At 41.2% G+C, this 22,531-nt stretch overlaps 1 protein-coding gene across 1 annotated transcript in view; it reads left to right on the forward strand.

Moving 5' to 3' along the window:
- NUAK1 (NUAK family kinase 1) overlaps positions 1 to 22,531 on the forward strand; it is a 48,622-nt gene that overhangs the window by 21,773 nt on the left and 4,318 nt on the right. Inside the window, exons 2-6 of the mRNA XM_005150425.4 lie at positions 1,865 to 1,985; positions 12,912 to 13,063; positions 14,337 to 14,402; positions 21,248 to 21,367; positions 21,672 to 21,804. Coding sequence (XP_005150482.2) covers positions 1,865 to 1,985; positions 12,912 to 13,063; positions 14,337 to 14,402; positions 21,248 to 21,367; positions 21,672 to 21,804 — 592 coding nt within the window. The remainder of the gene's footprint in view (positions 1 to 1,864; positions 1,986 to 12,911; positions 13,064 to 14,336; positions 14,403 to 21,247; positions 21,368 to 21,671; positions 21,805 to 22,531) is intronic.

Consider the following 22,531-nt stretch of genomic DNA (forward strand, 5'->3'; position numbering starts at 1 on the left):
GAATGCACATACTGCTCCAAGAGCCACCCACATTCTTCTTGTATACAGGGTGTATTTGCATTTGCAGCCTTTCCCAGTGCAAACATGGGAAGAGGGAAAAATCCAACCTCATTTTTAGTGTTAGTTGCCTTCTCCATCTCTAGAAGTACTTGGTGACTATCCTGATCAGTCATACAATTAAGATCTATTTTATTACCTTTTCTAGAAATATGTGCCAAGTAGATAAGACCATAGTTATGTTGTTACTTTTTAAATCTGTATCCCAAATGCTTGGGTCAAGAGGAAGAAAAGAATTGTTTAGGTTTTAACATGCAAATTGTTTTGTCCCTGGGTTTCTGCTTTTCGTTCTGTTGTCCCAAAGAAGGCTAGCTCTTGAGCATGACTTTAATTTTAAGCATGTGCTGAAATCTTTGGGAGTTGAAGGAGATGGGGCATGTGCTTAATGCTTTTTTGAATAGTGCTGCTTTTCAGAGTTGAAGGCTTTATAGGAAACCTGATCTTTTAAGCTAGCTGCTGTTCATGTACATTTCTATTTTATAATATTTTACATTTTTTGTACTTTCTTCAATATCCTTGATATTACCTTGTATAATGAGAGCAATACCAGCCATGCCACTTGCAATTACTGAAGTAGGCAGTAAAATTATGTTGTTCTGAAGGAACTAGGGAAATCACATAAATCACAGATTTACATATGTTTTTCCCAGGAGAAGCCCACAGTAGTTGGCTGCATAGGATGGCAAAAGTTTTGTTTACCCATAAAAGGGCGGTCATCTCCACAGGCCAGTGATGCCTTTCAAAGACGCATTGATTTAAACTAGCTGGTAATTTATTCCTTCAACTCCAGCTTACAAAAATAAAGCAGGGTAAATACTGAGTATAATAAAGGCCATGCTGCCATTCAGTATGCACAATGCATTCACCTTCCCTCTCCACCAGCTTCTCTCCATTGTTGGCTTTGCATTTCTTACGGGGTATGAGCTGACCTCCGCAATTATTTATGTCGTTGTTCAGATAAGCCCTTTTTTCACAGGCACCACACATGCACACACTCACAAGGGCTGTTATAATTTGAATTTATATTGCAAGTTCAGCTATCACTTCCTCTGTTCCCACCCTGCCTTTTGGAAAGATACCCAGTCACACGATGTGCTTGAAAAAAAGGTTGCTGATTGAGGAAGGAGGCAGGAAGGATATGGTTTTGCAGTGATTGCATAAGTGCTATGTAGGACCCCAAAGCATTGGGTTTACGTGAGGATGAGCTTAGATGTGAATTTCAAAGATTTATTTCTTCTGATTTTAAAGTAAATCATAACTCCAGAGTGGTTTGCTTGCTTTAGAGAACCATGGAGCAACCTGTGTTAATGTGATCCTCTGTGTATTAAAATGGACAAGTATAAAGTTGCAACTGGTACCCTGGTTTCCTTGTCTCTGTTCCATCAGAGATCTCAACCTTATTTCAGAAAAATTGCTTCCAAAGCTTCTGCTTGAAATTGTCGGATGCAGTCATGTATAAGCAAATGTATTTCCCATCAAAATCTTTCGGGACTTTTGCCATTTGCCTTGGATGGAAAGTGCTTAAGCTAACACTGAGATCCTTCCAAAAGATGCTGTGTTCTCCCTTAGTGAAGTCGTAGGACCTGAAGACCCTAAAACTTCATGTTGCTCGTTTCTGTAATGAGCGTGTATTTATTGGTTTAAAATGAAGGAGCTGGGGCATGGAGGTTTGTATTTTAAAGCTTTGTTTTGGTCATTCTGCATTCTGCCAACATCTAACATCTGTATTTATTTTTTGAACTCTCCTTAATGGATTATATGCATTTGTTCAGTTCCAAGAATAATGCTTGGTTTCCTGAATTTATAGGTTGCAATAAAATCCATTCGTAAGGACAAAATTAAGGATGAACAAGATATGGTTCACATCAGACGGGAGATTGAGATCATGTCATCCCTCAGCCACCCTCATATCATCACCATATATGAAGGTTAGTGAATGTGATTCTCTTCCCTGACTGCTCTGTTATGTTCCTTGCAGACCTGATGTTGATGTTTCTTGAGATCATGTACCAAACAAACCCCTAACCTAGTGTAACCCATCCCTTACCAAAGAGACTGTTTTGAGTGCTACGTTCCCTCTGAACCACCAGTGTTTCACAGATGCATAGCCCTTTGCCTGGAGGAGCAGCTTCGTGTGTGGCTTAAGCACTGTGTACATGGCAGGTGGGAAATCGTTGCATGTATCACCTCATCTCCTTGCTCCTGTTGGACAGTTCAGTTTAATTTCACCCTCAAGCACTAGCCTGGTGTCCATTTGTATCCTCAGTTCCTGAACCAGACCTTGTATGCTTTATTTAACCTGGACTGCACAAGACCAGTCTTGTCTGTTGTAGGCCTTTGGTTGTCCCTTACCTGCCAGTGAGCCTTGCTGGTTCTGTCATGGTTGCTTTTCCCCCTGAATCCCAGCATCCACTTCCTATCCACCTCTGCACACTTTTCTGTCAGTCTAGTCACTGGTTTATCATTCCTGTTTACTTACCCTGTTTCCCCTGCTAACTCCTTTCTTCCTGGGACACAGCCTGGAAACCTGCTAATTCCTGCCTCCGGAAGCTGCTCTCTGGTCCGACAGCAAGGAACAGGAAGCCAGGGGCATTCACCCCTCATTTGCCTGTTCGTTTGTTTATGTATTTATAGAGTGTCACTCTGTAGTAAAATCTCCTCCTTCTTCCTTCCTTCCTTCTTTCCATCCTCAAGTAACATCCCAGCTCTAGCTGAAGTGTTCAGGATGGGTACGTGCTAAAAGACACCAGCCAAGAGGTCTGTTGGGGCAACGAGGGCAGCTGCATGGTGGATCTGGGGTGTGGATTCCAGAGATTCAGAGGGATCCGGGTCAGGCAGCCTTGTCCCTGTGGATCACCTCTTCCCCTGCATGCAGAAGAGGCAGCCTGAATTTAGCCCTTTGTATTTACATAGTCATGAGGTAAACATGCAAGGTGATGATATGTATATGGCAGCTGCACTCTGAGAGTTGGTACGACTGATTAAAACAAGGGCTGGCTTGGCGTACTGTTACAATATCACATATTGAGTTATTCAAAAGCATGTTCTTGTACTTGAAAAGAGATGAATATCTGTCTTTTTATTGAATAAACTTATAACAGGATCTGGGAACAGAAAAGGGGAGGGATGCTGTGTCAGCATGTGGGTTGCAAATGGAACAAAAGTTATTTCAAATGTGCACGGGAACTCAAAAAGAAGGAAGATTAAGCATGCTGCAGTCCTTTGACCATTGCCCTTCTCGTCCTTAATTTAAATAGTTTTTCCTGAGTTAAAACATTTCTAAAAGTTAGAAAGATTACAGCATTTCTAAGAAGCAGACAATGAAGTCCTGTGGGAGCAAGGCTTTCCCCTTTGGCCCCATGGAGGGAGGAGCAGTGCTTCTGCAGCAGAGACAGTTAAGTTCCACGATGTAGGGCTCATCCTGTCTGCAGGAGGGCGAATGCTTATTGCAGGTAGTGTTGTGGTCCTCTTGTGGTCCATCTGCTTGCAGCACTGCTTTGTGGCAGCAAACCTGGAGGCTTGTTCTCTCATTCTGGGAAGTCTTCCATTCTGTTACTGGTTTGTTTCCTTTTCTTTTTTCTAGAAAGCAGAGCAGATTTTTGTAGATTCTAATGTTTAATTCCTGGCCTGAAGGGATGGGCAGTGGAAGTCAGCTTCTTGATTGGGCTGTAGTCCATTGGAAGGAATTACATAGAGTGCAGCTATAGCAGCTATACAGCTTATCCAGCGTTTCCAAGCAGTCCAAGTCAGTATTTGGCCTTTAGCAGCCAATGCTGTAACTTTGATATTGTAGCAGTGGGAAGACATGTGGTTGTGCAGCTGAATCCAGAGGAGGCTGTGTACTACTCAGAGATAAGGTTGTGAGCTCAGGGATCCTTAAGTGTGTGCTTCATTTTAAGTTGAAGAGTACTTGTAGTGAAGCTAAGGGACTACATCTAGGACTGAAGTATTTGTATCCTCTTGAAGTCAGGTTTTAAACATGTGGCTGTTTCTCTTGAGTGACGCATAGAGTGATGATATTGGTATCTTCTGACACAAAATGTTGAAGTTAGTCAGTGCTCAGGAATGGCCTTAATCTCACCAAATTTAAGCCATCCAACATTTAGGCAGTGGTTGTACACTAGAAGTCTAGTGTCCCTCTCTAATCAAAGAGAGATCAGCATCTACAGAGGGTCGTTTGCTCCCTCCTGAGAGATATTTTTTCACGTAGGCAGGATAAATGACATATTGGAGGTTCCTCTTGGCTGTAGATGGAGTCTAGCTGATTAACATAGATCAGATGCTTGACATTTAAACCGAAGCCACCACACAGATAATTTTCTTCTCTCTCACTAATTTTTACTGTAGATTTTCAGACTGCCACTGCATCTCTGACAGTGCTTTCTGTAGGTGCCAGGCTGCACAGATCTACATAGCATGGACAGTGCTGTATCTCCCTGTAGTATCTTTGAAAGCTTTTTGTATTTCATTTACAAGCATGTGTTTTCCCTAAGTAGGATCCTTATTTAGGTATCCTTTTGACCTGCGTGCTTAAAAGCAATTAACCCCTGAATTTGTCAACTTGATGTAAACAGATGCTTATCTTTTTTCATGATACTGAGCACATTCAGATGTGTGGAAACAAAGCTTTCCAGTTTAGGTGTATTTTTTGGTAACCTAAACAAATGTACCTTGCCTGTTACTGCAAGGGCAGATGTACAGTTGTGACTCCAAAGAAATTCCATCCTCTCAGCAGGGCTGTAATTGGCAATCTGTCGAGTGCGGCTGTGAGGGAAGTGCTCTTTCAAGTGACTTTAAACTCCTTGAAAGGGACTGGATAAATGAAAACTTTGCTAGCAGTGTTCTGATTTCAGCACATAAATTTTAATTTATAGAATAATGCCTCTCTCCATTCATCTCTCTGTCTCTCCCCACCCTATTTCTTTTTTGCCTTGAAAACTTCAGGATTTGATAATAAAGCCTTTGAGAGCTAACATATTTTTCCAGGGGTAGCCTGAGTGCAAAATCTATCTCATCTGGCAATACTTTATAAAACTTAAACCAGGGAAAGAGCATCAGGCCTGATTCTGCAAACATTTAAACATGTGTTGGACCAATCATGAGAGTGAAGTTACACTTGGTACATTCAAAGAGTGAGCTCTTAAGTCTTTGTAGTATGAAATACTGTACCTGTGTGAGTGTTTCCATGCTAGAAGAGTTGTCGTTGATCAGCATAACCGTACAGAAAAGTCCACCCATTTTCAAAATGCCCTTAAAACTGAACATGTCATTAGCTAACATGCTTATAGAAATAGTTTAATGAAGATATTGCTTGAGAAATGAGTAAATATTAGGATTACAGTTTGGTGCCAGTGGAACATGATGGCATTAATATGAACGAGTAACGGAAGGGAAGCATGTGCTGAAGTGCTTTTGTGAATTTGGGCCAGGGTGCTTAGAACAGCGCTGGACCCTTTGCAGCAACAACACACAAAAAATGGATTTCCCATGTAAGAGGAACTTCTTCCCTCCCTCTTTTTTTTAAAGCACAGATTCTCCATCATATACCTACCAGTCCACAGTGACTTGAGTTGCATGATTTGGTTAATGAGGAAACTGGTTCAGCTCTTCAGTATTTTCAAATCCCCAAAGCAGTGGACGAAGATCTGAGAGTGTAACGGTGGTGGTATAGTATTCCAGGATACTTGCTTGATAAATACGTGTTCACTCTTATGCTTTGCCAGATTTCATGCAACAAAAAGCCAGTGGACACTTGCCTCCAGCGCAGTTTCTAGAACTGTGTCAGTCAAGTCACCATGTCATCACCTACAGCAGCCGCGTTGCCAAAATTCTGCCTGGGTGGCAGCTGGCAAGGTGCATGGACATGAGCCATTGCTGACAAACTGTCCCCTTCAGCAGTTCCAGCTCAGGCAAGCGTCCTCTGCCACCAGCTGCAATGTGCATCCCTGGATGGGCCAGACAGCTGGGAACTGAGGTGGCAGTTCATACCATTGGTGGGTTTGTGCATGGGCAGAGCAGAGTTATGTGCTGGAGAGGCAGTCCCAGCCTCTGTCCCAGCCTCTGCTATCTCCTGGTTTTCAGGCATAATCAAAACAAACTTTGGTGCCTAATGACTTCATCCTTTCTGTGGTCAAAACACCTGAAAAAGTCAAAAGTCCCTTAAACCATCACACGGACAACTGGGCTTTAACCAAGAATGATGAAAGTTGGAAAGCTGGAATAATTTTTTTATTGCTTAGCCAAGAAAAAGTACTTCAGCAGTGACACTATTTAACCACATTTCTAATTGATTTCCTCTAATTATGTAGGGTTTTGACCTTTGAGTGCTTTATTGCCATTGTTTTCAGTTGATAACATCCAAGAACATAAAGTAATATTTCAAGAGTCTGGCGATAGTAATGAGACAAGTAAAAACAAACTTAACTCTTCAGTTACCATGCCCCACCTTTATGAATTTCCTGTCATTCAGGGACATGAATCAATGCTTTGTTAGACATGACTTAAACTGAAGTGTGTGAGATCAGTGGCAGGTCCAATTCAGATGCCAAAATGATAGCAAGCAATGATGAAATTTATTTTTATCTTTCTATTTACACAGTCCTCCCACCACAATGTAAATGTTTGCTTGTCTGAAGTTCCTCAGCAGTTTGTAATCATAATTTGGAAAAAAACAAGAATGGGAATTAGCTCTTTAATTCTTTGCTGAAATAAAAGGCAATTAGTTTAGCATGTTATTGTGGCTGAATTAGCAACTGTCATTTTTCTTTCTTTTATGAAGAGTAGACCATCAAAGTCTGCCATATCCGCAGTCTTATTCTCTGAGAAACAACCTCAGCAAGGATAATGGTTCTCGTTCTGATTTAATCTCTTTACTGGGGAGTAAATTCTAGCATGCTGTCTGATTTAAAATGATTATTGCAGGATCTTAACTGCATTCCTTTAATTTAAGAAGATACACAGAAGAGAAGGCCGTAATTCAGTAAAACAGTTTAACACAAGTTTAGCTTTAAAACAGATACTTTATATCTCGCTATCTTCAATTGTAATTAAGCATATGCATATTATATTACTTAAGCATATTCTATATATATATGCTTATATAGAAAACACATGGTTTCCTACACTGGACCCTGGATGTTTTAATGTCTGCTGTATGCACTACTAAAAAAAAGCAGTCATAACATAATAATAATAAAAAACCCCAAACAACAAAATAAAAAATACACCATGGGGCTGTAAAGCTTTCAAAGCAGTCAAGAACACAGAAGATGCATCGAGTTGGATTTCCAAGGTAAAAAAAAAACACTTTTCAGTCCTCACATGTCTTTTTGAAGAATAATTCGAGCCTTATTACACAAGTGAGGTAATTGGGTCAAACATGACTTTTCTGAATGAAAAGGTTATTCTAGTCTGCATCTCCAAAATTAAAAACAAACTTGCTTATTCTTTTGATTTGGCTGACCTTTAATAAAAGAGCATTTTGTAGCAGTGGAAAGGTACTTCTGTCTGCGGCTGTTAGGAGAGTAATAAAAATACCGCTGAATGGAAAGACACCAGATGGAAGGAATGTCAACATACTGGAACTAATTTAGGAGATTGCTCTGATAGAGAGCAAAGGCATGAAGAGAATTCAAATGGTTCCAGTGCGAAGAGATTGGCCGCCCCTCTTAAACTAACAAACTAAAATCCTTACCCTGAGGTTACATGTAAACCAAATGGAAACAGCCCACAAGGAGGTAGTCCACCGTGTGTGGGGGGAGAAATCCACCCCCCTTGGCAGGCACTCACTCTGACTTTAGCATCCTGCAAGCTTGGAGGGAGGGCAAAGTCTTCTGCTTTGTTTTGCTCTTTGAATTTGGTAGTAAGTCCAAAGTGAACTGCCCTAATAGAGAGGTGTACGGTGTACTATTAAATCTTTCTGACCCATGTTTGCAAACTCATGCCCATGTGGGCTTCCAACACTTTCAGGGTGAAGTCCATTTTAGCATTTTAAGAGGGATAGTGAGTATGTTCATCCAGTTTCAAACTCATCCTGTAGAGTTCCAGTGCAGGTAACTTTGGTGTAGCTAAATGTAAGGATTTAGGAGTAGGGTTGAAGAGAAGAATGCTGATCAGCAAGAGGTCCATACACAACCAGCACTGGAAAATGCAAAGCTGTAGATAGAAGCTGAGTTCATCATTTCGCAGTCTCTAAATATAAGTGGAGAGATTATATCCAAGAATTATTGCTATAGTAGAACAGCCTGTGAAAGAGACAGATTGTTGATGTTACAAAATGTACTTTGACTCAGATATGTCTTTGGTAGTGAGAAGTGAAGTTCTTTCCCAGTTTCATATATATATATATATATATATATATATATATATATATACTTCGATGAGCTCTGAAGCCAGCAGATTTGGTTTCAATTATGAGCCTAGAAGTATAGAAATTTCTCCTTGTCTTTTTTTTTCCCTCTTTAAATAAACAAACAAACACTTTTTTTTAAGGGGGGAGATTAAAGAAATGCTGCAAGAAATCTTTCTTTGACCACTGCATCTTAAGCACCCTTTGCTGCTTGTGTAGGGTGCTGTTCCTAGTCTCTGTTGAGGCTCTTGGGGTGAACAGAGCAAGCCCAAGCAAGCTTGTAGCCCACTGGAAAATGCTGTTTCTCCACATTGCTGAGACCCACATTTTAGTACATTAACAAAGTACTCTTGCTCATCTCCTGGGAATAGACATGTTGTTCCTTGCACCTTGTGGCACATCCTGTTCCTACTCCTTGGTTCCTGATGTGCTCCCACAGATCTGTCCATGCCTTCTTCCCTGTGGCCAGGTGGAAGTGTAGCTGTCTCAGAAGTCAATACTTCATCCTGCATGTCTGCAAAGGAATGACATCATTTTGCAGCCACTGGCCTGCACCACTTGATACCACTGTGGCTTAGGTGGTTCTCCGTGGCCTGTGTGGCCCTCCCACCATATTGAGGTCTTGCTGCTCCGTATAACCCAGCTTGTAGAGTCATGAAAATAAACACAGTGGCTCAGAAATCAATGGCACACAGCTTGTAGCAAGCATTTCTCCTGCTGCTGTCTACTCTAATATGTGGAGCTCATGCCTTGTATCTAAGCAACCCCTGTCTCTCGATTTGTGATTGACAGACCATCTCTCCTGCTACCATTTCTGGGTGTTGATACCGACAGTTCTCCACTTATTTGGCCAGCTGTTTGCAGAGTATCGATGATTTGAAAGAAGCAAGATCAGCCCCACCTTTCTTGTACATACCCCCATCCTTTCCTTGACCTTGGTCCAGGTTGAGGAGCAGGCTTGTATGACACAGCTGTCCTATCAGCAGCAAGCTGTGGGATGTTCCTGGGGTGCAGCATCCTGCTGAAGCTGTGCTTCTCCATCAGCAGTAGGTACAGCCAGGCTTCAGGCATACTTCTAGGTGGGGGTGAGTTTTGGAATGAATATCTAGTGGGATGGCAGGTAATAAATCATCTGCAAAAAAACCCTAAAGAGTGAACCAAGCAGGCCCTTAAGCTATATGGAGGCAATTCGTCCATCATCAACTCGGAGGTTACAGCCCAGGTGTTAACAGGGCAGTATATTTATTACCTCATTATTAATTGCGGTAAGTCAATCCAGTCTTTAATTGATGTCCTCCTCTCTTCCCCCAGCTATTGGCCACAATGCTTTCTTGGAGCCTGTGTTTGTAAAACTACATACTGTGTTCAGAAGGGAAATTCAGAAGTGTGTGTATGAAATCTGCTTGAAATCCTAACTGCTACTGTGAAAATTTGTGGTGTATGTGGCTGATGGTCTGAGACTTGCCAGAATATCACCTTGTCACATGCTCGATAATTTTGACCACCAAATTCCTCTTTAAGATTGTGTGTGTCTATAGACGTGAATCCTACTGCCTTTTCATTCCCTTCTCCCTCAGTGGCAGCTCTCATTTAAGATGTTTTTGCCCACTGTTCAATTCCATCTCTACAGGAACTGCAGGTCCCCTCTTGAGATTCAGGTGATACAATAGAGGTGATCTGAACTGAGATGATACAGTTGTAAATATACCTCCCACCTCCCTGGAGAAAAAAGAAGATTGTCTGTTCACCTCTGCCGGTTGGTGAAGAGATAAATAGGTGTTTAATTTTGTAATAATTCAGCTATGATGATGCTGAGGGGACCTCTGTAATGTCATCTGAGTTCAAGGGTAGTGTCCTTCCCATGCTTCCTCATGAAGAAAAAGAATGTTCCAATCTGTCCTGAGAGTGCTGGTAAACAGAAACCTGAATACAAGTTACGAGGATGCTTCTGTTCTCATTGATTCTAGTGCTGTTTTGTGACAAAAATTCAAAATTTGGAACAGCAATTTCTGCTTTCTTGAATTCAGTTTCCTAGAGGGCGTAAGAGAAAATTTGAAATAGAAAGTACCTCTAAATGCACATTCCTCCAAACCAAATGTCTTTCCGCTTCATTTCTGTAGAAATGCAGGAAAATATGTCTGGATCAGGAGTTGTATAACATGCTAAATTTAAGACCAGGAAAAAAAAAATAGATTTTGCATTTAAAACTTCAGAACATCAAGGATGACTTGAAAAAGCTCTTATGACTGAGTGATGGAGGCAAAACTTTGATTAAAGCACAGGCTGGAAGAATGTTCCATCATATCAGGGCTGGTGCTGCTGTTACTGTCATCATTAATTGGCACTGAACACCTGATAGGGCATCAGTTAGGGGTGTGGTAGGGCCCTTTCACCCCCATACCCTCATCTGTGCATCTCTGGTTAAGCAGATTGTCCCCCTGAGGTCAGGATGGTCCTCAGCTGGTACTGCTTAAAAGTGTGCACCACCATGAGAATCCACTGAGGTCAGTGGTGCCATGTGGCAACTTCACCTATATGTGCATGATATAACCCTAACTCATTGAATCAGCTTTTTTTTTTGGGGGGGGGGGGGGGGAATTGGGTTTGTTTTGTTTTGTTGGATTTTTTAAAATAAGAGCATTATTAGTGGTCTGTGTAAGCTTTCTGAAACTATTTCTTTTTGCCTTCCTAAACAGCCCTGTAAGTAACTAGCCTTTCCAAGCTTAGAGAAGCAAACGTGTTCATTGCTGCTTTATTGGTAATACATCACTGCATTTGCCTATATGACATGGGGCATGTTCAGTTTTTCCCAGACAATATCAGTCTGTCATTCTTGGAGAGGATAGTATAAGTATAATCCATCCAGAGGTGGCTCTTCCAGTTTCTGAAGTTTATTGCTAGTGAGGATGCACATAGGATGTAATCACTGGCAGGAGCCTCTACTTTGGGGTACAGTGAGGCCAGCAGACAAGTCAGCAGCCAATTTTATCTGGCTGTTCATTTTTGCTTTTATCATAACTGTTTGGCTGGGGTTCAGGGGTGTCAGAGGGAACAGCAGAGGCTGTGGCTTGTAGAGTTGAGTGACAAGGTGTGAGAGGACATGAGACAAAGCCTAAGAACAGCAAGTATCTGAGTGTTGAGAGAGGCAGTTTCACATTTCACTGCAAAAGCTGAAGTTGGGTTTGGTGGTTGTTTTTATGTTGGTTTTGTTGGGTTTTTTTTAAATAAAAACCTACTAAGGACTACTGGCTGAATTTTGCTAAAAAGATAGAGGAAGGCATCGTTCTAGTAGGACTGGTCAAAACTAACAACCATTTGTAATAACCACTGTAACCTCATTAATTTGCAGATGCTTTGCTGCCAACGTGACCTAGCCTCAGCAGGCTGCTGTCACAGATAAAATGAAAAGGAAAATGACCATATTTTAGTATGGGCAGTGGTTATTTATGGTACGTGCAGGAAGTTTCCAGTGGGTCGCAGTGGATTTTCAATGTCAGAAGGGAAAAACTATTTAGCAGCCAGGGCACTATGGCAATTTGAGACTGCTCACAGCCTGCTTTACTAGATTAAGTGTTTAGTTATCTGCAACTCCCAGTAAGGACCTTGACAGCATGTGGCACAGAGTACCCTCAGGCCCAAAGAACAGTCAAGTTGTGACGTGTATTGGATGAATGTTCCTTTTGTTGCTTACGTGGGATTTGCACATTGTTGCCGGCTCTGCGCAAGTAGCAAAAGACATATCTACAGCATGCAATGGGACATGTGGTGGTGGCAGGAGATAAGTAAGCTTGAAGATGAGTTGGATGCATGAGATGGGGTGAAGAACCATACTGACAAATAGCTGTTCAGCTCCAGAGACATTGCGGCCTCTGCTAGCTCAAGTGTCCATGCCCACCATGATGCTGCACAGAGTTGGGCTGGAAGATGACACATGCATCAGTTCAGTTTTTTGGGTTTTGATAGTAGGTGAAAGCCAACCAATGTCATTAAAGCAAATAAAGTATTGGCTTATATACAGGTAACTCTGTATGACCCAGTCATTGAAGACTGAGTTTATTATGCCTTCTATTAACACTTTCCAAATTATGAGAGCTCCGGTTTCCTTCTGTCCTCTGTCCTCAAAAGGACTACTGGTAAGAGGTAGTCCCAGTTGGAGCAGGGATTAGTATTCAGGTGTCACTGGCACAAATATCTACTTCATTAGGATCGAGTTGATTTTGGCACCCTGTGATCCCATATTATAAAGGCAAAGAGCGTCTTTAATGTAGCCACAGGAAAGCGAAGATAGCCTCAACTTCCTTTTCTTTGTCTGAAATGTAATCTTCTGGGAAAAAATTGGCTTTGGAACTTGTTTTTTTGTGGTGGTGTTGGTAGTGCATCTCTCCAGGCTGCAGTGATGATACAGGATATGGTCAGTCACCCTGAGTCTTCTTCACTCTTTAACATGTCAGTTTTCAAACATATTGAATCAACTGTGATGTTTTTTCTTTTCTTTTATCCTGTGCAGTGTTTGAAAATAAAGATAAGATTGTGATCATCATGGAGTACGCAAGCAAAGGAGAGTTGTATGACTACATCAGTGAGAGGCGGCGATTAAGCGAGAGAGAGACAAGACACTTCTTTCGACAAATAGTCTCTGCTGTACATTACTGCCACAAGGTGAGCAAAGGATTTGATATTAAAAAATGCTGTTTGAAGGCTGCTAGTGACTTACATATTTCAAAGTTTGTCTGAGGTAACAGCATTTGTTATTAAATATCACAGCATGTGATTATATCAGTATGGCAGGAGATCTTCCTTTAAAGTGCTGCAGTTGTTCACTGCCTGTTTTTAAAGACTAAGGATGTTTTCCTGCGTTATGTCAGATAAGAGCCAGTCCCTTTAGCCCTACGTTGCTTTTTTGCCTTTAAAATAATTCTCTTGACATTAAAAAAACTATTAACATCATTAACTAGAAAAGGCATCTTACAGAATTTCTACAATATTAATAAATTCAGTGAATGATAGTTTGCAATTTGAATATACAAGTGAACAACTTTAGGAGATAAAATATGTGAAAGAAAAAAGCCAAGAGAACAGTGTTCATATATGAGCTTTAGCATGTACTCATTTTGGATAGGCAAAAGGAACTTCTCCAGATGTGGCAGGAGCGCTAGAAAGATGCTTTGCTAATGACTTTATCCATCATGGTACCCACTAGAACGGTATACCAGATACCAACGTATCTGACTGACTGTCGTCGTGGACCTTTTATCTCTGCTTTTGAATCAATTGCATAGAGCAAAAACTTGCATGAGGCTAAAGGCGCTGAGCAGCTAGCACCATTTTTTACTTGAATTCTTAAACACTTTAATCTCGACTTGAATTCTGATCAACAAGAGAGGTTTTCAAAGTCCTCACTGTAGTGCTGAAAAGCTGCAGCTCTCTTTCCTATGCAGTTCATCTTTCCCAAATTTCTTTAAAGAAGGCTCTGACCTAAACCCAGCTGTTCACTGCCATCCTTAACATTTACAGTCCTTTAGGATTATAACCCCCCAATCCCCGTGGCTGCACATTGGAGGAATGAGGACTTTTGTAAGGACTAACGCCATTGATAGATATTGTTTTCTGGTGCCTGGGAAGAATATATTGCTTTCACGCAATGGGGGCTGGATTCAGGCTGGAATTAAGTTCCAAAAAGACACCCCTCAGCCCTCCATTCCCCTACCCCCCTGCTGTTTTAGAGGCTTTGTGGGAGGACAGATTCCAGTCATTCTTCCCTTAACCACACACCAAGTGACTAATGCATTGCCTGTCACTAGTCACTGGGCCATGAGTGTTATGACAGTGAAATCAGTCCTGAAATGTAGATGCAAAGACCACCCTGCCAGCTCACCTTTAATTTTCCCAATATTTTCTTATGTTCTCCCCTATTTTTTTTCCTTTTTTTCAGAATGGTGTTGTCCACAGGGACCTAAAATTGGAAAACATCCTTCTTGATGACAATTTTAATATTAAGGTAAGATTCTTTTTCTCAGCTTCTCAGAATGGGCTTTGCATGTTTTGTAACATTTTTAACCAAAGAATTCGAAGAGCCAGTGTTATGGCAACAACTACTAAGCAACAGATTCTGGCAAGAGGCTCAGGGGTTTGGAAGTTGGGGAAAGAGCACTACTGGTCACTGGTCATAGACGCTAAATGAAGCTTTGCATGACCTAGGGGAAGTGGCCCTGTCCTGCCGCCCAGGGTCCATGATTCCCGAAGCAGTATCTATTTACTGGTAGGAAATAGCAGAGCATTTCATGTAGTCGATTTATTGTATGAATGATATTATTGCTGGCTGCTGCTGGGGCTAGGAGGAAACTTTCCTGGTCTACAGGGTTCAAGTGCCTCCTACAGAACACTCTGAATGTCCTTTTGATCATGGCTGGAAAATAAGCAAATAGAGTTTCAAAATAAACCTAGTAAAGCACATGTGCTTCATTAGGAAATGGCCTTGGAACTCCAGACACAAACGTATACTTTGGATAGTGATGCCAGTGATGTCATTTCCATGTCATTTCTCCCTAGTGAAAGCATGGGAATGACTTTTTTCCCTTTGTCTTCTTTTTTTCCTAATAGCTGTAGCACAAAAAAATAATGCAGAGATAAGTGTAGTTTCCAGGTAGCTGAACCTCTTTCACTTTCCACTTTATTCCTCCCTGGGTAGCTAGATGTGAGGGTGGCTCGGTGTACTCATATGTGGGCAGAGAGAAGTATTCTGAGGAGTTTCTGCTGATGCTTGAGCATCTTTTTAATTAACAAAGTAATCAGAGAGCTCACTGCATAGCCAAATACCTAAAGAGCCTGGATCTTTATTTTGTCTTCACTGAAAGCCGTGCGGCTGCAAACACTGCCTTCTGCGCTGCATGCAGCAGAGATTGTCTTCATTTTAAGCTGATGTGCAATGGAAATGGAAAGTAACATATGCTAGCTGCCATCTGTGTAATGCTGATGACAGAAGCTAACTTGGATCAACTAGTGGATTAAAGGCACATAAATATGTGGTTTCTAAAAATAGCCTTTTACAGAAGGCCCATCCAATGCAATACTTGGACGTTTTGCTGTTAACATTCAGTGTTAGAGCAAACCTCCCTGCTCCTGTCCCTTCTGGGACACTGGCTGCAGCAGCCTGAGCTGTTCTCAGCAGTGCTGAAAACAAAAAGTAGCCTTTCTAGGACATTGTATACGAAACAGACTTCCGCAGGCAAAATGACCTTTCTTTCCGCATTACACGCCAAACTGTCTTCCCAGCTAATCAGAGAATTCTTGAGAGAAAAGAGGAATTTGGGGAATTTGCTAGCTGCGGTGGGCTGGATCTCCGTGCTGTGGTCCTCATATGCAAAACCAATCACTTCCCCGAGCCTCCAGGGAGCTGTGCTTTGTCAGAAGGCTCCACTCCCTCCCCGCTCTTCTTTATGGGAGTCTAATCGTCCTGCGGGTAGAGCGGGAGGATGGGGCAGGGACAGGTAGCTTTGTGTTCCGGTCCAGACAATGGACCTGACCCAGGCACTTCAGAACCACAGATGCGTTTCAGCTGCCATAATGAGTGGCACTGCTGTGGAAGAAATTCAGATAGTCATGATTCCCTGCATCCCTTCCAATCATTTGGACGTCTTTTTCTTGAAGGCTTTGCTTTCCTGAACCACTGTGTTTAAGCTGCCGTGTAGGTATTTTGCGTATTTCCAGCCGTTCCTTAGGTCCTTCTCTGCAAACTGTAAGGTACATCCCTCAGAGGGCAAGGCTGCCATGGCATGGGTAGGTGGCTGCAAGCTCCCTTGCTGTTCTCTAACAACTGTTTCTGCAAAGGGTCTCATGAAGCTGAAAACCAGACAGGACTTGGGAAGCAGTTGGTATTTCATATACGTCTTGCTATCAGTAGTGCTGGAATTCGGATTACTTAAAGAGATGACTTTTTGTATTGTTTTCCTTTTTCTCCCTGCTGTCTGTTTTTTACACCTCATGACTAAGATCAGCTTTGAATACTTGATGTTAAGCACACTGCCAATACTTCCCTGATACTGAAGCTCTGAGTATGTTACTGTGGTTTCCATGTTACTTCCTTCTTTTTGTTTCACCAAACAGTAACCGTTGGCAAGGAAACACATATGGAACAGTAAATTATTTATTAGGAGTAAAATTATTAGGTCCTCATTCTGACACTATTTGTATATGGTTTATTCAGGCAGAAAAAAGAAATATGCATTTTGGGGTTTAGTATTGACTAATGGCTTCAAATACTCAGTGGAAGGCATTTTTTAGAAATGGAGTGATAGTCTTATCTGTACTTTCCCATTATTTATATTTCATTCAGTGGATTACAAAGCGCTTGCACCATTGGCAATTTGATTTTAAGAATGAGAAAATGAAAGGAATCCCTTTGGGTTTGGGTGCAATCTGCAATTAAATACATGTTTCTGAAGAAACCAGTGATCTGTACATTGGATATACACAAACATGTCATAGCGATGTGAGAAAAAATAAGATGTTGTAAAATTAGATCTGTGTATAGCGACTTAAGTAATACTTTTAGAACAGGAAATGAAGAGAACATGTAATCCATTAGAAATTATTATCTAACCAAAAAGGGCCCCAAGCCATTTTACATGATACTATGCTAACTTGGAAACCATTCTTAAATCTTAGCTAATTATATGAAGGTCATGAAGCAGTGTATGGAGTTATGGTAGTGAGAAAAAAGCCTCTGGAAATGGAGTCATGTTGGAGTACAGCAACTTGGAAACACCAGTGTCTGGAAGCTGACATGAAATTACACATTTTGAAGAGTTCTGCAGGTCCACAGGCCAGAGGTGGAAAGTGATGATGGGAAGAAAGCAATCTGCTCTGCGATATATAATTATGTTTTTCAGGGACTTGGTGTATGTGATAATATTTCCTGCAAACAATTACTTGAAACCCCTAAATGCAGCAAAACACAAGTGAATAAAGTGACTTTTAAACACTTGTGAGGCTGAACATGCACACAGATCCATGGGGTACAAGGAATTCATCCAGCCAATTAATCAAACAGTACCATTTCTTGCTCCCCAGATAGGAGCCCAACTGTGTAGCAGAAACCCTGAGTGTGAATGTTTCTCCTGGGACCTACCCTGTTTGTGGAAGTCAGTACTGGAGCACAATCCTATTGCTAAACCTTCCTAAAACACTGCAGCCTTTTAGGGCAGAAGAGCGTTCTTTCCTTTCTTACCTTGCTCATGGTGCCATGTTCTTTAAAGAAATAACGTGGCAAAGAAGTAAGGGTTTCTGCAGCATGTACAAGCCTCTCCTTCCTCACATTCATGTGCCAGGTGCTGACAGCACAGTTCACCTTAGAATTTACTCTGTTCTGCACTTGGTGACTGACCCTTCAACTCAGGTAACTCGGAACTGCCCCTTCTGCTTGCCCTGAGGTGGGTACAGCTGCTGCCCCCACCCTGCAATGGCAAAACAACCTCTCGCTGTTGTTTTCATCCCATTGAAAGGATATCATTGTTCATAATCCTAACACAGCTGGAGGTGGCAGGGTCAGACAAGCACTAGGGCTAAGGTAGCTCCAAGTTGCTTCCCTGAGTTGGTGAGTTAGAAAGCCCTTTCTGGGAAGAGATTCGTGATGACTTTAGGCATCTGCCTTTGGTGGTCTTCAGAAAGCCTTCTTGTAGTGTCTTTTTCTCTTCATTAGTTTTGAAAGGATTGAGGATACTAGGTTTTGGTTCTTTGTAGGTATGAACTTACTAGAAGAAATAGCAGTGGGGTGAGGATGTAGCTGCCTCCATTCACCCATAGCTCCTGCAATTTGGCATGATAAAGACCACACATCCCCAAGCACTTCAGCTCTCTCCAAAACTGCATGCAAAGAGGTGGAGAGAAACTGCTGCACAGAGCTGCAGCCAGGGAATTAATGCTTCTCGTTGGCCTATCCAAATACTGTGTCCCTGCCCTGTTTCCCAGCCTATCCGCAAGGATACCTCTGTCATGTAACTTGGCACAATGAAGGGGGCCTCATTGTTCACAGCAGGACTGTGGAGGATCCTGGGCTGGGAATTGCACCTAAAAGAGATGTCTAGCAGATGTTGACATAAACTGTATGATCAATCCCAAATTGATAGAATGAGAGAAAAATGCAAGTATAATAGTAACATAATCCTACTAACTGCGCTTTCTCTTGGGCTGGTAAGGGGACACCAAGCAGACTAACCACTAAAAACCCATGAGGGTTTCATATTTACAGAGTAAGTGTATGTAATTGGGATTTACCTTGCTGGAAGTCTCACTGACTCTTTAAGAGACCTAATTATTTCTCTGTCTACAATACAGAGGGACAGATTCTTAAGTGGGATAAAACTGACGATTTCCATGAGTGTGAACTGCATGGAATTTATAGTCCACACTTAAACGATAAACTACATCAGGTTTATCATAGTTAACAGTGAATATGAAACATACACCTCCTGAAATGAGTGGAAAAGTCAATTTCCTTGCTCCTCCCAGTTTAGGAAGTTTTTTTGACTTGATGCCTTAGGTCCATTTAAGTGCCAAGAACATGAAGTAATGTTGGCTTCTATTAATCTTGTTTTGGGGGGCATGACAGTTTTAATGGGAAAAGCTGATAAACATCAGTCTGTGAGTATGGGAGTGGACTGTAACATAAATACTCTTTTCCGGAATGGTCAAAATGAAAACATGAATGCCCAAGTCTGAGAGTTTCTTAGTGTGAACAATGGTATGTGTGTCCCTATATATATATTCATGCACATCCACACGCATTTTATACATTCCATGATGTTAAGGGAATGTATTTTCTTAAGGAATCACACTGTGTGGTGTTTGTCCTTGTCTTAGCTACATCCTGAACTAAAATAAAATTCTATGACCAGCAGGAAATTTTAACACTTGAAATGATCCCATTCTTCCCCTGATTGACAGGGCACACTTCATAAGGCTTAAAACCAACTTCCTGCAAGCCAGGCAGGATGATTTGATAAGAAAGTGGAATTTAGGGCAATTAAGTGAAATCTGAGCCATGAGAATATGTTTGCAGACTGCAATTGTACACCAGCTGTTTTCAATGACATTCCAGCCATACAATGAAGATTTTTACAAACCACATTTATTTAAGGGTTGAATTTTCTGCTATGGGTTGAGAATACACTGTCTCAGGGACTGAGTGAATGCAAACTATGAATGGACATGGGGAGATACATTAACATTAATGAACAAGAATCAGATGCTCTGAGCAGGATAGTATGGCTTCAAATTGTTAGTGGAACACCTGCAGAACATCAAAATAAAATAAGGCAAAGCACGAAATCTCATATTTGGTCTGTGACTTTAAAAATTCTGTGAATAATTTTTTTTAAATGTTTTTATTTGTAATGTGGAAGTATCTATATATACCAATATATACATATCTGTTTATAAAGTGTGTATATACATGTTTCTGTTTTGGGTTAGAGAAAGAAAATTGGGAACTTCTCTCCATACATCACCAGCTTTTTTCATTTTGGTCTCAACTGTGACATTTTTTAGGTGTATCTGTAAGAGTTTAGATAGCAGAGACAAAGACTTTATGTCTCCCAAGAGTTCCCTAGATGTTGCAATTAAAACAGGTATTAGAAGCACTGATGACATGCATTTTTAGCAGGGATGCATGATGCTGCTGGCAAATCCTTTCGTGTTCAATTTGTATTTTCTTGATTTTTCTCTTGTGATAATTCCTTGGATTTAATTTCTTTCTGGTATAAAAGACCAAATAAGGTGAAGAAAACCCAGAGAAAAGTCCTGTCTCTTATAGCTATAATACTTTTTTTTAATGCCTATGCTTTTAATGCTAGTCTTTTATGTACACCTTATATCAATAGTGAGCAGTAATAAAAGTATCGCTGGGAATCAGAAGCGTTTGGGTTTTAAAGAAGATAAAAATTGAGATGTATTGCCTTGTGCTAAAGAAACAAAGGAAATGCAAAGGTTGTGGGAATATTTAGTGTTACTATCCTCAGCCTTTGTTTTGTAAGAACAAAACCAGAGAATTGAAGTAAACAAAATATTTGGACCTGATCCTGCAATTCCTACATAGGCAAAATTCCCAAAGTCTCAGGGGAAGTTTTGTTTGTGTTGGGAAAGCCGGATTTGGGCCTATTGTTTCCAGTTAGGAACCAGACTTGTGTTTATTATCTCGTGATAGACATCTCATGTGCTTAACAGCTCAGATTCCTCAGCCGGAGTCCCTCAATCTGGAAGAGTCAAGAGAGTTCCTCACTTTTCCCCCTTCAAGTGTAGCTAAATTCCAGATAATTTCAAAACCTACCTTCTTCGGTAAAGCTTAGTTTCCTGTGACACTTGTGTTTCACTCCTCCTGTTGGATTTAAAGGTCTTGGCTTTTTGCTTGCATGTGTGTGATAAGAACAGTAGTACTTTCTGCTTTGCTTTCCATTGCTACTGACTGTACAAGGTGAAGAACAATCGGTGGACAGCAGGCCCAGTGCCTCCCAGTATAAGATTGTTTTTGCAAGTATATGCAGTTCATCCAGGATAAAATTACTGACTGATGATTGTGTAGTCAGCCAGTAACCTGTCTGGGAATGGAACCAAAGCATCCTTGTTCCTAATGGGGGATTTAGCCTAGGGATCTTTCTCCTTCTCTGGAGGATCTTTAGAGAGAAAACTAACAAAATCATAGAATAATGGGTTGACCAGAGAACCTGAGAGATTTTCCATGTCAAGATCCCTGCCCTCCAGCAGGGGCAAATATAGCTAAGTCTTTCCTGATAAAGGGTTGCATTAAGATAACATTAATACTACAGATGCCTTGTGCAATTCTATTTGCAGATTGCTGATTTTGGACTCTCCAACCTTTACCACAAAGACAAGTTTCTGCAGACCTTTTGTGGAAGCCCACTGTATGCTTCCCCTGAAATAGTTAATGGACGACCGTACAGAGGCCCAGAGGTAAGAAGGGTCAGTTTTTCTGCGGTGGTATAGGGATGTCTTTGATGATGGTGTTCTTGAAGTTTAGTCTTAATGCTAGTGTTATTTCACATGTGGGTTTGGTTGGGTTTATCCCATACTGTGAGTTCTCAAGCTCCCTTAATTTGTGTTCATTTGCTTTGTCTGTGGTTAGTCAGATATTAGATACTGGTTTGCCCATCAGTAGGCACAGCTGGATGTGATGCTGCTCTTGTGGTGCTAATGGCAAGGAGAAGGGTGGGGATCAGCTTTCCTGGGCTTCACATGGGTTGCCTCTGTATTTCAGGTTGACAGCTGGGCCCTCGGTGTATTGCTTTACACTCTGGTTTATGGAACAATGCCCTTTGATGGCTTCGATCACAAAAATCTCATCAGGCAGATCAGCAGTGGAGAGTATCGTGAGCCAACACAGACCTCAGGTACAAAAAAGGAGTGAGGGCAACGTATTGAGCTGACAAGAGTTCATAATGGGGGGTTTGCCTGGCCCCTTCTGACATGTTTTGATGTCATATTAGAGTGATGAAGAAAAAAAAAATACCTCATTCCCCTATCTAGGTGCAGCATTTACCAAAAGCCCTTTGAAATTAAAGTTTTGTAGCAGATAGATTTTATTGCCTTGGGGAAGCTTTTAACCAGATCTATGACAGTGGAAAGGTCTGTTAAGCTATTGCAAGTGGAATTGTTCAGACAAGCTGTAAACTGATACAACATACCGGTACAGATCAGTCCTCACTAACTACACTGTGGTATATCACTAGCAGAGAGAACATGAATGGTTAGAGCAATGCAGTCTCTTATCCAAGAAGGCAAGCCAAAATCTGAATTAATGCCACTGTGTTCACATTTACTTCTACTTGGAGGATAACACATTAAGCAGTCACCTGACAGAATAGCATCAACTAAGTCCAGGTCATTGATTATAATGACACCAGGCAGCCTTAAAAATTGTTTATATGTTATATTTAAACAAATATTGTATCATTTGAAAATATACCTTTAAAATATACGGAAGACTACACTGTTTATGGAAAAAGTAAATATGAAAGCAGTAATGTGTAGATCATTTACACTATCCCTATTCCCCTTTGTTTTCCTCTAAGATTTGCAATTATTAAAGTCAATAGGTTGCTGACTTCTTTTGGTAAT

The sequence above is a fragment of the Melopsittacus undulatus genome, chromosome 5, assembly GCF_012275295.1.
Source record: "Melopsittacus undulatus isolate bMelUnd1 chromosome 5, bMelUnd1.mat.Z, whole genome shotgun sequence".
Classification (NCBI taxonomy): domain Eukaryota; kingdom Metazoa; phylum Chordata; class Aves; order Psittaciformes; family Psittaculidae; genus Melopsittacus; species Melopsittacus undulatus.